This window comes from Rhinolophus hipposideros, assembly GCF_964194185.1.
Source record: "Rhinolophus hipposideros genome assembly, chromosome: 1".
Lineage (NCBI taxonomy): Eukaryota > Metazoa > Chordata > Mammalia > Chiroptera > Rhinolophidae > Rhinolophus > Rhinolophus hipposideros.
Window position 1 is genome coordinate 20,187,098 of NC_138047.1, and position 14,605 is coordinate 20,201,702.

Sequence of the window (14,605 nt, forward strand, 5' to 3'; positions counted from 1 at the left end):
TATGCTTGGTTAAGAGGATTCAGAAAAGTGAGTAGTTGCAGATAAGACTGAAAAGGTAGATTAGGGCCTGTGTTTTAGGATTCTTGGTTGCAAATCACAGAACCCCAGCCTTAACTGATTTAAGTGGGCGGGAAAGCTATGCATTGGAAGGAGTAGCTCAGGATTTGAAGAAGCAAGTAGCAGAAGCCTCTCGAGGATCCTGAGATTGGCTTAGTCTCTCCATCATCTGTCCTTCCTCTCTCCAAAATAGCTACATTTTCTCAGCCTGTCTTTCTCTAGGAACCTGAAGCTACCCACAGTTGCCAGCAGCTCTCTTCCCTTAGTTTCAATTGGAAAAAAAATCTAAGGAGGGATGGTGGCCCAGCAAAGTCACATTCCTATCCTTGTATCAATTGAATATGGCAGGAAGACAGCCACAGGCCCTGAGGGAAATCAGTGGGGCCAGACCATTAATGGCCTTGAGTGCTAGGTTAAGACAGTTGAACTTGATCTTTAGCTAACTGAAAACCAAGATTAAGACAGTAGGAATAACATGGTCAGTTTTTCTGAAAGTTTAATACAATTATTTATACGATATCCTTTCTTTATTGAATGTTATTAAAATCTAAGCCCTGATTATGTGTTTTAGAAACTTGTTCTTTAAAAAAAAAAGTTATATGTGCGCATAGGTAAAGTTTAAAATAAAGTTAGTAGTGCAGGACATCTAAGAAAAGTCAGCACTCCCCCACTTTCCAGTCTCTTCCCCAGAAGCAACTGTTTCAGGTTTTATATTTTCTCATAGTTAAAGCAAGAAACTTAGATTTATGCAGTTATCAAATGACTTCCCCATCAAAGGATAAAGATTGAAGAAACTTACATTTTACTTTCAATATCTAATTAGCAGTTGCCTGATATAGATATAATTTAAAGTTTTAATAGTACTTTCTTTATAATAGGGCTCCAGTGGTCCAGAGTCTTTCACTGTCTACCACTACAATGGACTGAAACAATCCAATTATAATGAGAAGGTATGATAATTCATTCATATAGTAATGTGTCTTCACCTGGGTTGTTGAAATAAATATATGAATATATTACAATGTTTGATTCCCACAAAATTGCTACCTAAGGAGAGTATTCCAGGAATCTCTTTACTATTACAGTGTATTTCAGAACTGGTCGTATTTTGGTTTATTCAGTGTATGATAGTGAGATCTTTGTTCAGATTTTGGAGTACCATGTTTCCCTGAAGATAAGACCTAGCCAGACAATCAGCTCTAATGCATCTTTTGGAGCAAAATTAATATAAGACCCAGCCTTATTTTACTATAAAATAAGACCCGGTTATAACATAACATAATATAACATATAATATAACCGGTCTTATATTAAATTTTGCTCCAAAAGATGCATTAGAGCTGATTGTCCAGCTAGGTCTTATTTTCGGGGAAACATGGAAATAGTACTTTGACAAAATAACTACATCTCCATACATGGTGTTACCCTTGGCTGTGTAGCTATTACTAAATCAACATTATCATGTCATCCAGCCAAAGTTACTGCTCCATTCAAGTGAAGAAAGGGGTAATAGACTTTTGAGAAAAATATTTTGAAGGATTTAAATTAATGACCATAATAGCGAGCATTTACCTGGAATTGTATGAGGTACTATGTTTCATCGAAGTTTCACTCCACCTTATGAAGTAAGTATGGTCTGTATACCCGCCTTTTACAGTAGAGGTAGCTGAAACACAGAGAGGTAAGCAACTTGCTAAGGTCAAAGAGCCAGGAAAGGGCAGAGCTGGGGCTGAAATTTCAGTAGTCTGCCTCAGAGCCTGCGCGCTACCCACTGTGCTTTGCTGCTGCCCCTTGAGAGTGAGTCGTTGACAGAGGCACCAAGGTGATTCCACTGTACTCACCTGGTTTAGTTCAAGAGTTGGTCTCCTGATTCACCCTTTTCGATCAACTATCAGCTTTGTCAACACTAACGATATAGCTATTCTGTTTGTATTTATTCAAGCAACAGTCACAGAAGATATAGCTAATGTTAGAAGGAATAAGGGCCTATCATAGCCTTTTCACTTGAAATAACCATGCTGATTTCACAATTATCTAAATTGAGAATGGCTACAGAAAGTAGATCATAATGTTCACTAAATACATAATTCTAGTTAGAACAAATAAACATGAAAATAAAAGTTTCAGTCTAATAGAATATAAATTAGAAGTTTTATTAAATTAGATCTAAAGGTCTTTTCACACAGCAGTTATAGATAGCAAAAACATATAAATTGTCAATAAGAGAACTTGGGTGCCATTTCCTAATGTGTTACTGAGAGCTTTGTCTATATTTTGAAATTTTACATAGCCTCGGAATAGGAGGTACTTTACAGTACTAATTATCCACCTACACACGGTCATGGTCAAATATTATGCATATTTTACAGACGAGGCATCTGAGACAGGGAGGTTTAGGTGACTCACCCTGGTCACACAGGAAGTCACTGGCACAGCAGAAAGTGGAACCGAGTTCCTGATTCCCATTCCTGTCCTTGGTCTGCATGACAATGCTACCTGTATATAGTAAATTTTGAAATCAGGCTCATGATAAGCATCTGACCTACCAACAAAGATCAGAAACCAAAGATGAAATATTAACGTGACAATAGTATGTAAGAACTATAAAGCAAAGCATGTATGCCCTTAAGTTGCAGACGTGTAATGTTTGGAAGTTACTCAGGAGCTGAAATATGGCAGACCACTACCTGAGGTACTGTTAAAACATCTGAGGGAACGGACAAAGGGAGAATGCTGGCCAGGTGGGAGGGAGCGTGACCCAGCAGCGCTCAGGCCACAGAGCCAGGTCACAGTGCTGTGCCCATGGCAGGGACTGTAGGTCCTCTCTTTACCCTCTAATTAGTGTACCCCGAGTTACAGCCTTTGTGGACGATTTTTCAGAAAAGGAAGTTTTACTTGGAGTAGAAAAGCATGAGTTTTAGCTTTTAATATAAATTCATTTCATCAAAACTAGAAACTAATGATTAACCAAAGATGAAAACAATGTATTTCACTTTAAAATCTTTAGAGCTTCCTCAAAAAAAAAGGAGTAGATTCATGAAACCAAATCATCTGACTTAATATAACATATTCTATTCCTATATTTAATGTGTTTTTCAGGAAACTCCTATTTAAGGCTAATAAAGTTGTTTCAGCTCTTTAGTCAAATAGTTTTTGGCTTTTATATTGGAAGAACATAATTACAATCATGTGATCAGCCATTGGATATATAAAACTCAGTATACATACTTCAGAAAAAGGCTGTCTAGATCTGTTCTTTTTAAATTATACAATCGGAATTTCTCTTTGTATTGGACAAAAAGAAAGTAAAGACTAAATGGCTTAATGTGCACAGTGAGCCCTTATAATAAGTTAGTGTTTGGTTTAAGTAAGTTATTTCATAGATGCTTTTAGAAGATTTGTATCGTAAATTGTTTTTCTGACACCCACCTGCGAGTTTACATTTGATGTGATCATTGTCACTGCATATAAAGGACCTGGTTAGTTTTACGTATCAGCCTTTCTATTTGATTTTTGTTTCAGTCCTGACAGCCTTTTAAAGTTTTTCTCCATGATTTTTCCTGCAGTAAACTCTTGAACAGCATTTCCAGAGTATTTACTACAATGCATAGCAAATTTCAAACATCCAAATTGCTTTCAGCTCTGGAGATTCAGTGCTTAAATAGAAATAAGAAAATTAAGTCCTCAGAATATAGAGCTATATTTCTATTATAGCTTTCATTTTGTGAGGCAGCATGACCGTCTGAGTGCCTTGGTATTAAAATAGTAGGAACTGTATAAATTATGTAATCTCTTCTAAGTGGTATATGTCATTTGAAGAATTTTTTTCTTTTGTGAGAAAGAAACTGGGGATTTTTTTTTTTTTTTTTAAGTCATGAACTTAAAATCTAAAAATCAACTGGTAACCTAGCCGTTAAAATGTGTGTCACTATCTTGTTTCCAAATTTATTTTCACAGTCAGTAAATAGATATTCTCGCTCATAATTTCTATCGTAAAATTAGATGTAAAGTTCTGTATGAAACAATATCCAATGCATTTTTGCTAGCCTACAAAAATTTTTGTATCCCTCAAAAATTTGCTAAGAATATTGATTGACCTTGGTGGCTTTATTTTGTTCAACAGGTAATGTACGTGGAAGGGACTGCTGTTATTCTGGGTTTTGAAGATCCCATGCTACAAACAGATGACACCCCTATTAAACGCTGTCTCCAAACCAAATGGCCATACATCGAATTACTCTGGACCACAGATCGCTCTCCTTCACTAAACTGATTTGCATAAGTATTAATAAGGAAGATTGTAATCGCAGATACTGAGAGAGGGATGCAGGAGGCGATTGGCTATACACTGGTATCACTGCTTAATTGTAAATAACAACACATTTTCAGTGATTAAGATACATGTTTAAATTATTTATGTTAAAGGTTACCCTATTTTAACTGTGTGAAATTTACTAGAAAAATTAAGCTTCTAAGTTCACCATTTACTGCAGTCAGATAATTGGTCAATTATAAACATCATCGTACTATAGCATTTGTATACTGGGTATCAAAGTTACTATTTATAAACTTCTCCTTTGGGTTTTATTTCATTCAGGCGTATTTTATTGTTTAAATGATTCTGGCTTGCAGTATATCAGCCTCCACACTGAAATGCAGAATATTTCATTTTTTTTCTAAAATCTGTTTTCCATTAGAAATATTGATAAATAACACATTATCAACTTGGACCTTTTGACAATTGGCTTAGCTCAGGCATGTTTATAAAAAGAAACTATAAAGGAACATTAGCGTTTATTCAGCAATAGAGGATGTGTTTTTAAAAAAAAATGATAGGAAAGAGTATGTTTGATAGTTTTAACATTTAACTTTCACTGTATTGCCAAATATTCTTCTAAATTTGTCCCAACAGCCCTGTAAGCCAGCTTTCTTGTAAATTTATAAATATGATAAATGCATGAAAACATCTGTTATTACATTAGTATATTGCATTATTTATTACAATCCTAGTGGATGGCCTAAATAAATACTTTTTTCTTTAATGTACCAATGCATTTTTTTTTTTTAACAATGGTGGCTCAGAATAAATACATTTTCACCAAATGATAATGAAAAAAGGACATAGCAAAAACGGTGGGATGTAACTAAAACGATGCTTGGAGGGAAATGTATAGATTTCAATAAATATATTAGAAAAGTTGGTTTAGAAATTGGAAAGCTAAGCTTCATCTCAAAATCAAGTGACCCAAAGTTAATAAAAGGAAGTAAATAGTAAGATAAAAAGAGAGGTATTCACAAATAAAAATGAATTTGGACTCTTACATCATGCCATATGCAAAAATTAACTTGAAATTGATCAATCAGAAATCGAATTGTCAGAGCTAAAACTATAAAATTCCTAGAAGAAACATGGAAGTAAATCTTCACAACCATGGGTTAGGCAATAGTTTTTTAGAATTCCAAAAACACAACAAAGATACATTGGACAGCAAAATTAAAACCATAGTGTTTCAAAGGACACCATCAAGAAAGGGAGATGCCAACCTGTAGAATGGGAGAAAAATATTTGAAAAGCATCTGGAATAGATGAGGAACTCATAACTCAAATATAAAAACACATTTTTAAATGGGCAAATGATTCAAAGAGATATTTCTCCCAAAATGAATACAAATGGCCAATAAACACATAAAAATGGTCAATGTAATTAGTCATGATGGAAATGCAAATCAAAACCACAAGATACCATTTCACACTCACTAGGATGCCCAAATAAGAGAGACAATAAGTGTTGACAAAGATGTGGCGAACTTGGGACCTTTACATTGTTGGTAAGGATGTAATATGAAGTCACTTTAGAAAAACGTGTACAATTGCTCAAAATGTTAAGAACAGCATACAATCCAGTAATTCCAATCCTAGGTATATACACCCAAGAGAAATGATGGAAACATATTCACACAAAAACTCTCGTAAATATTCATGTTATTGTGGATATCATGGTGTTATACATACTAGCCAAAAATAGAAACAACCTCAGTGTCCATCAACTGATGGATTGATAAATGTCGTATATACATAGAACGAAATATTATTTGACAATAAAAAAGAATGGGTTACTGATACATGCTACAACATGGATGAACCTTGAAAACATTGAACTATGTTAAGACACACACACAAATACGGATCATGGTCACACACACACGCATGGTCAGATCTCAGTTTGGAGCAGACCTCTGGCATCTGGCTACGGAATGGCTGAGGCAAAAGAAGGTTGGAGCAAGACGCACAGGTTCAGAAAACATCAATGAGGGCTGGGGCCAGTGTGCGTGGGAACTGGCTTTTATCATCTCACAGAAGACAAGTTTTCAGGAATTTGAGGGAGAGACTGTGAAACCTTTTGATAGCTTGAAATCATCCACGGTAGGAATATTTGCTCTACAGAAATTACTAATTGCTGTAAAGCAAGGCTTCCCTCCAGAGCAGATGGCTAACCCTTTACCAGCACATCACTGATGGAAGTAGAGATGCTAATAGATTCCAGAAACGCTTAAGAAGTAACAAGGGGTAAGCCTTGATGATTAATTCACTATGGGGGAAGACCAGAGGTGCCTCCAAATTTCTAATGTATACAAATGGGTGAATGTCAATGATGTGAGTTGCGATGGAGAATAGCGAGGAGAAGACAGTTTGGCCAAGATAGTGAATTTGGGGGTTGTAACGTTGATTTTGAGATGCCAGCAAGCAATTGATTGCAGACGTCTGAAGCTTGGAGGAGGGTATGTGAAGGCCATGAGGGTGAGTGAGATTGTCCAGGGTGAGGAAGGAGAGCGTAGAAGCATTATGCATTAAAGGGTGCAGAGGGGGAGTATCAGGAACACAAAGATTTCAGCTATGAGGGAGCTCTCAGACAGGGCATTCGGAGCAGGGGGAAAGCACAGAGCATATGATCACAGGTGTCAAATGCAGCTGAGAGGGTCAATAAAATAAGTCAACGGTAAGTATCTGTAAGTCATGCATCCCATTTCACCACCTTGAGGTATAAAAAGTGGCATTTCTTTAGTATTCAAACACCCAATCCTCTATCCACTACCCTCCTAACATTCTTAGGGTTTCTATCTCATATAGAGTCAGACATGCTTACACGGTGTAGATATCTGTCCCAGAAAGTGAATATATTACATTCTATTACGGTGTTTCCCTGAAAATAAGACCTAGCTGGACAATCAGCTCTAATGCGTCTTTTGGAGCAAAAATTAATATAGACTGGATCTTATATTAATTTTTACTCCAAAAGACGCATTATCGCTGATTGACCGGCTAGGTCTTATTTTCAGGGAAACACGGTAATTCTGTTTCTCTGAAGAACCCTGATTAATACAAACAAAAAGCCTAACCTGAAATTAATTTGGTGACTACTAAAATAGGACACCAAATACAATGAACCAAAAGGAATTCACTTTTTTTTCAGAGCTAGAGGGAAGCTAAGAGTTCACCTGTCCTGGCCTCTTTACCTCCCTGATAGAGAGGTAAGTCCCAGGGTCCTCTGCCCCTTCCTGAGTCTCAGGCTGGGCCCAGGTAGCCTGACACTCAGGCCTGTGTCCCCTACAGGGACTTCTGAGAAGAGAGATGTCTCATTGTGGAAAAAATAAATGCGATGGAAAACAGACAAATCACATGTGTGTCAACACTGACAGGTGAATTATTTAATCAGAAGCAAGAACCTATGCAGAAAATGAAGTACTGAGACTATTTCTCACTCCTCAAGCATACATAGAAGATAATGACAATACTTTTCAGACCATGACAGAGAATTGTGATATCATGATTATTTTTCCAAATCACTGGCTCTGGCTAATTAAGACCTTAACAGAAAATTTTGCTCCAAGAACTCTTAACAGTTTTACAGCAAAACAGGGAAACAAAGATTTAATGCTTACTCCATGCTCTGCCTTGATTTGATAGCAAAGATGGCAGGCACTAAGACAGCTTCTCTGTATACGCAATGGGAAAGGAGTAGGAAGCCATTAATAAGTAGTAGTATTGCTATGGTATTCTTATTTAATATTCACAGAGAACCAACAATTCCCTAAAGGATAAACATCCAACTCCTACCCAGTGAGTTTATTGTTTCACGATTTAGGGACATAGGATGAAGGAGAGGAACAAGGACCACACACACTCACTCTGGCTTTTCATACAGCAGCGCCATTTTCCCTGGGATTCAAGATACTTGGCTGAGTCTGTTGCAAATCGGCGGCAGTTGAGAGTCTCCTCCCAGAGCCTCTTTCTGATGGAAGCCTCGACTACACTCCTCACTCCTCATACCGTACAGGCAGATGCTGCATCTCAGTAAGAGGAAAGCGCCCTGTTACAGATTATACACGTCGTTGTCTGAGTCCCTCTTTCCAATTCATTCAGGTGCATATCTAGAAGTGGGATTGCTGGGTCATATGGTAATTCTGTTGAACTTTTTGAGGAACCATCCTCAGAATTTTTGGAGTCAATGGTGAACTGAATCTAAAGCTCAAAGGAAGCCCAGACCAGCTCAGCTACTGAGTAGGTGTTGGCCCGACAGGAGAAGGGACATGTCCTTTCTGGGACAATATGATTATTTACTTCAGGCTCTAATGTTCTTTTTGGTGTTTTTGCAACTCGAATGAAGTATAATTTACATGCCACAAAATGCATCCATTATAACTGTAAACTCAGTGATTTTAATTACACTAATAGTTGTGCAATCATTACAATCCAGTTTTAGAATATTTTCATCACCCCCAAAATTCCCTCGAGCTTGTTTGCAGACAAAGCTACTCCCAGCACCAGGCAAGCCCAGGTCTGCTTTCTGTCTCTCTGTTTCCCTTTTCCAGACATTTCATATATATATAATCATGGTCTAGGTAGATCTTTTGGATCTGGTGTCCCAAGTATGAATATTAGTTTACTAGCTCAGATGTACATAAAAATATTACATATCTTTACTCTCCACTCAGCCCGTGCCAGTAGGAATGTAGGGAGATCCACTGTCAGGCATCACTGCGGCCTGGAGTGGAGGCTCTCCTTCTCTAGGGTCGTGCAAAAATCTAGAAGGGCCTTCGGTACCATTGGAATCAGGACCACTTATTCTTCAGCCCATTAACCTTGCTGCTGATACCCTCATTATCCAACACATGGGTTCTTCTAAGGAGAAGGCAGGTTGCTCTATTATTTCCAGTGACAAGTGTGGACTCCAGAATCTGCCAAAACTGAGACCAGGTTCCCTAGGTCTAATAGATGCAGCACACAGCGGTGTGACACCAAGAGCTTGCCTGATGCTGCAGGGGCGCAGGAGACCACCAATCCCCACCCCTTCCACTCTAGAGCAGGCATTCTTCTCTCCAACTGCTGTAAAAGCCCCCTACCCCGTCCAGCCTATGTCCCCTGTTCCCACCAGGACACCTGGGATATACACAGTGTTTAGTGAGAATGAGCTCTCTCAAAAGACTAAAAGGATCCTGCAAATGCCCTTGAAGCAGGAGACACAGGGATCAGCTGCCTTCTTCAAACAGAAGGAGCTAGGGGGTGGGGAGGAGCACAGCGGTCATTTACATAAACAAAGGAATATCTTCCTAAATAACCTACCACAAAACCACATCAGCGAACAGCTAAAAGCAAGTTACAGTTTCGGTTTTCAGTTTTCTTAGGGGCACTTAGAGTCCGTCTACTCCTGGAAGTGTGAAAGAGGAAGGAGGTGCCCCCTGGGCTATTCAGGCTGAGAAGCAAAGCTGGCTCTAACACTAGCAATTTAACAATACAATTAACACTGTGCACCAGGCATTGTTCTGAGCATTTTACCAGCATTCTTCCTTTAACCCTCACCAGGACATCAGACAGTAGGTGCTGTAGATTTCAAGCCTTTGCAGCAAGGTCTGATTCAGAATTCAGAACTGTTTGGATGTTAGCAAGGTAATACATGCCTGTAATTTATATAACATAACTCCCGGAGAGGATCTGAAGCAGTTCTCATACAAACTAGTTAATGTGCCTTCAGGGAAACAAATAATCACAAGTGGTCTAAACCCTAAAAAGTTCCTTATACCTGTTTGTATTCAATCATATCCTCTCACCTTGGCCCCAAGCAACCATTGGTCTGCTTTCTATCATTATAGTTTTGCATATTATACAATTTCATATAAATGGACTCATCCAGTAAAAAAAAAAAAAAGACTGTAAAAGGCTTTATTTACATCATTTAGGTCAGGTTTTGTCTTTAAGTGAATTAAGAAAGGGTTTGGTTCTGGGAACTTTTTGTTATTGGGGATCTGTAGTACAGCCCCCATTTTACAGAGAGCGAATGAGGCACGGCACGAGCGGGTAATTTGTCCAAGGTCACATAGCTGCTTAGTAAGAAGTGGTGGACGAGCTCAGTGCCTCAGAGCCCCTTCCTGCTGGGAGCAAGTGGGTGGAGAGAAAACCCCCTCGACCACTTTCTGTACCAGAAGCTCATCCCCAACCTTCCCACTCTGTAGCGTGGGCAGCATTGCGTATGACCTTCCTCCACTCCCACCCCCATATCCCCTCCCCAGCTTCTCTGATACTCAGTTCATCTTACCTAACTACGGTTTAAAATAGAAGGAAGCCCAGTGGAGTGTGACTCACCCCAGGCACCCCTACCAGGCCCAGGAGGGGCGCTCTGGAATTGAGTCTGGGGGCAGTTACTAACTCGCTAGCTGCCCCTGCTCTGCTCCGGGGGGGTTAACCTCAGGGTGGTGTGAGGGCCAGGCAGGAGGAGCCAGCCCGGAGCAGGCGGTCTAGATAGCGAAGCAGAATCCTGCGGAATCTTTCCGGGATGCCAGGAACGGGAGCATACGCCTCTTGCCACTTGTATTAGGATTCCCCCGCACCCGCGTGCAGGCGGCTCGTTTCCATCTCACCAGTGAGCAGCGTGTCCACACTCTGTTTATTCCCACTGATTTCAGCAGCGTCAGCTCCTTAATTCCAAAATCAAGGCTTCCAGGTATGACGTGCTTCTTGGTCTTCAGCACAAACCTGCTCCCAGACTCTTCCAGACCACCTGCAACCCCGCCCTAATTGCTGTTGTCCAGTCTTGCTCGAGGGTCCCGGTGCCTGCCGGGTGCTGGGACGCACCACCTTGGCCTAGACCTTGACCCTGAGATCAGATGACTTCTGCGTCAGGTGTGCTCATTCCTGCTCACGTGCTTAGACTGCAAACTAGCGCGGTTCTCCCTCCTTCCTCGTCTTGTTTCCTTCCTTTTAATTCTGACAAATCCGGAAGCATCTTCCCTCCTCTGGTCCAGTATAGCAATATTCCTGCTTCCCAGGTACAATCCAGGTCAATGCAGTAATCCCCCTGCCTGGGGCAGCTGAAACATCCAGGAACAAAACCAGGTGTTTTATTCCCTGGTAAGAAAAGCCGGAAAAGCATCCTGCAGGCTTTTGGTTTATAATTAAAGGTCTATTTTAAGCGTAAAATCAGGTGGAAAGCCATGTGTGCTCAGTTACCTATATCCAAATGTAAGAGATCGACGCCTAGTTCCAAGGATGCTTGGGACCATCCTCCTCTTTCCACGGGGTGCAGCGACCCCCCTGTGGATATGGCTTTATCTAGGGACCCTCGCGGGGAAGACCGACTCCGCACACATGGTTTAATTAATAACTTATTTTGATTATCGCCGTTCGTCACGGTTATCACAGTGACACCTTGGCGCAACCCTCATTATCCCGGTCGGTGCCTTGAGCCTGCGCAGGTCGGCACAGGGAAGAGGAGCCGCAGGATCCTCGGAGGCAGGGCCCTCGGAGGGGCGGGGCCTGTCCGGGGGCGGGGCCTGTCCAGGGGCGGGGCTCTCGTGGGCGGGGCCCTAGGAGGAATGGGCCCTCGGAGGGGCGGGGCCTGTCCAGGGGCGGGGCTCTAGGAGGAATGGGCCCTCGGAGGGGCGGGGGCCCTCGGAGGGCGGGGCCTTCCAGGGGCGAGGCCTGTCCAGGGGCGGGGCCCTCGAGGGCGGGGCCCTAGGAGGAATGGGCCCTCGGAGGGGCGGGGCCCTCGAGGGCGGGGCCCAGGAAATTCCCGGCGGAGGCGGGGAGGCCCGCACCGCAGTCCGCCGAGCGTCGCTGGGCGGTGTCGCAAGGCCGCAAGTCAGCCCGAGGCTCCCCGAGTCCCCGCCCGCGCCTTCCCGCGGGTCCTCTGTCCGCGTCAGCATCCGGGTAACGAGCCTCCCCCAGCGGGCACGATGCCGAGGAAGCAGTGACCCGGGGAGAGGTGGGAGCGCGGGCGCGGGGTGATCCGGGGCCGGCGACGGGTAGGGGTCGCGCGAGGCGGTGGCCCCTTCTCTATCTACCCTGGAAGCTGTTCCCGCATTCCCCTTCCCTGCCCTCCTGAGCCAGTAGGGGAGTGGTGGCGAGGGGTGGGGGGTCCCCGCCTGTGGGAGGGTTTCCAGCTCCCTGCGCATCCTGACCTGGGTGGCAAAGGGCCCCGAGGGCCCGTCCCTAAGCGCCCTTCCCCCCTTCACCGGCCTGGCCGGCGGCAGGTGACTTCCTCTGAAGGTCGCGAAGGTGGGGTGAGGTGATGCCCTCCCGCGCGTTGGGAATCACTGTGCAGCTAGTGCCTCATTATAAGGGAAGTGCTTAAGGGTACAGCTTTGGAAGACGTAAAAAACTGAAAACTACTCTCGCTTTACGAATCGGCCCAGGAACACTAAAGAACAAGTGACTTCTCTCAGGTGGTGGGATACTGAACAGCCACCTGAAAGGAATCTTCATAAACCGTTGTGTCTAGAACGTGTGTGTGTATGTGTGTGATACGTGTACATACATACTTATATACATGTATTTAGACAGACAGAGAGAATGTGAATATCTGATGAGGCTGAGGAATTGCTTTTACTGTTGGAGATGTGTCAGCTGGAGGCAATAAACATCGAGGAGAGGAAATGAAACCAGGTTCTTCTGCCTCCTCCACCAGGAAAACTGTTGTACAGAAATGTGTGCCACAGAGATATTTAAGGAAAACCAAAGCTGTAGGGCCGTAAGGTGGTGGTAGGACATGGAAAGCCTGAGATCTGGTTCAGCAAGTGGCACCGTGAACGGGAAACCCCCCCTTGCTCTTTGTCTGGGGGCCAGGCTAGCCCTCAGGCCCTGCCCAGTCTGTACTCGGCTGGGCGACCCTGAGAGGAGGCCAGGGCCAGGGACCGCCCTGGATGGACTACCCTGGAGAGAGAAGACAATGATTAGAGTCATTGGGATGAACGATCCATTTTTCTACTGGGACAGTTTCAGTAGTTCTTTAGATATTGTGAACAGCATTATAAAAGTAGTAATGCTATAATTGACTTCAAGTTGCATCTTATGCTATGGAATCCAAATAAACCCTCCAAAAACCAAAACAAACTTATTCTTGAAAGGAATTGGTCACTGTGTTTATTACCTTACGGTGGAAGCCCCCCCTTAAAGTAGATCTCTGAGCCCTGCTTCTTGTGAATTTTATAGATACTTGAACCATGTGTTATGTACTTTGGAATCTATGGAACAGTAAATACAAAGGAAAAGGAAAAAAGTAAACTTTGTTTTTTTGAAGATAACATCTATTTCATTCAGGGGAAAAAATATTAAGTTTTCATTGTTTTCACTTTGATGTACATGAAGATTGAATAACAGAATATATGTTAGGAATTGATGTCCAGATACCTTTGCATTAAGTTGATGCAAAAGAAATTGTTGTTTAAAAGGTTAAAAACAAATGCAAAAACCTCAATTACTCTTGCACCAACCTAATAGTAATATAAAAAACAGTACTGATTTTCAAGGTAAGTTTTAAAAGTTGAATTTAAGAATCTGGAAGTGAATGCCGTAGAACTGTAGAAAAACTCATAATAGAAGCATGTGGGTTTGTCACCTACACAACAGGAAGTGTTTTACTAGTGTTAGACTTTAAAATACCTTGTTAAACTATATTTTCATTTCATTTCAACATACATTTACTGAGGGCCTGCTGTGTGGCAGTATCTGGGAAGAATGAAACAGAGATCTTGGCCTAAGTTTGACAGGAAGATGGACGGGCATGGGGTGAACAGTTTGCAGAAAAGGGCCAGGGAGGTGGAACACAGGTGGAACGCGCTATTGGGTACGCAGAGGAAAGAGCGGGACATCTATTTGAGCTGGACATTGAACTGTCCAGTGGCTGTTTGTCAGGACAAAAGGGGGCCATTCATTTCAAGCACAGGGCAGAACACAGATACAAGGGCACAGAAGCAAGCGCGCAGGGACTGTGACCTCTGTAATGTCCTCTGGGTATGAGTGGCATGGCGACAGGAGATGATATTGGTGGTTAAGTGACAGCCAGATCCTGAAAGGCCCTATTTGTCTCACTCAGGAAGGAGCTGGACCTCTGTCTTGTATGGGAAGGGTTTTAAGCAGGCGGATGAGCTCATATTGGGAAAGAAACCGTGGAGGTAGTGGGGCTGAGAGGGAAAGATCTGAGAGTCAGGCTGTGTAGGAGGCTATGAAATTTCATTCAGGAAGTATTTGTTGGACCCCCAAATATGTCAGGTAATG

At 42.3% G+C, this 14,605-nt stretch overlaps 2 protein-coding genes across 4 annotated transcripts in view; both read left to right on the forward strand.

Annotated features, from left to right (window-relative positions):
• LOC308503148 (ubiquitin carboxyl-terminal hydrolase MINDY-3-like) overlaps nt 1-5,103 on the forward strand; it is an 82,504-nt gene extending 77,401 nt beyond the window's left edge. For all 3 annotated transcript variants that reach the window (XM_081062200.1, XM_081062201.1, XM_081062202.1), the window contains 2 exons: nt 936-1,007; nt 4,181-5,103. In XM_081062200.1, coding sequence (XP_080918326.1) covers nt 936-1,007; nt 4,181-4,330 — 222 coding nt within the window. In that variant the 3' untranslated portion in view covers nt 4,331-5,103. The remainder of the gene's footprint in view (nt 1-935; nt 1,008-4,180) is intronic.
• A 6,970-nt stretch (nt 5,104-12,073) lies between these two features.
• Nucleotides 12,074-14,605, forward strand: part of LOC308499013 (uncharacterized protein) — a gene marked incomplete at its 5' end in the record, with an annotated part of 45,572 nt that continues 43,040 nt past the window's right edge. Inside the window, one exon of the mRNA XM_081051811.1 lies at nt 12,074-12,314. Within this exon, the coding sequence (XP_080907937.1) occupies nt 12,074-12,314 (241 nt within the window). The remainder of the gene's footprint in view (nt 12,315-14,605) is intronic.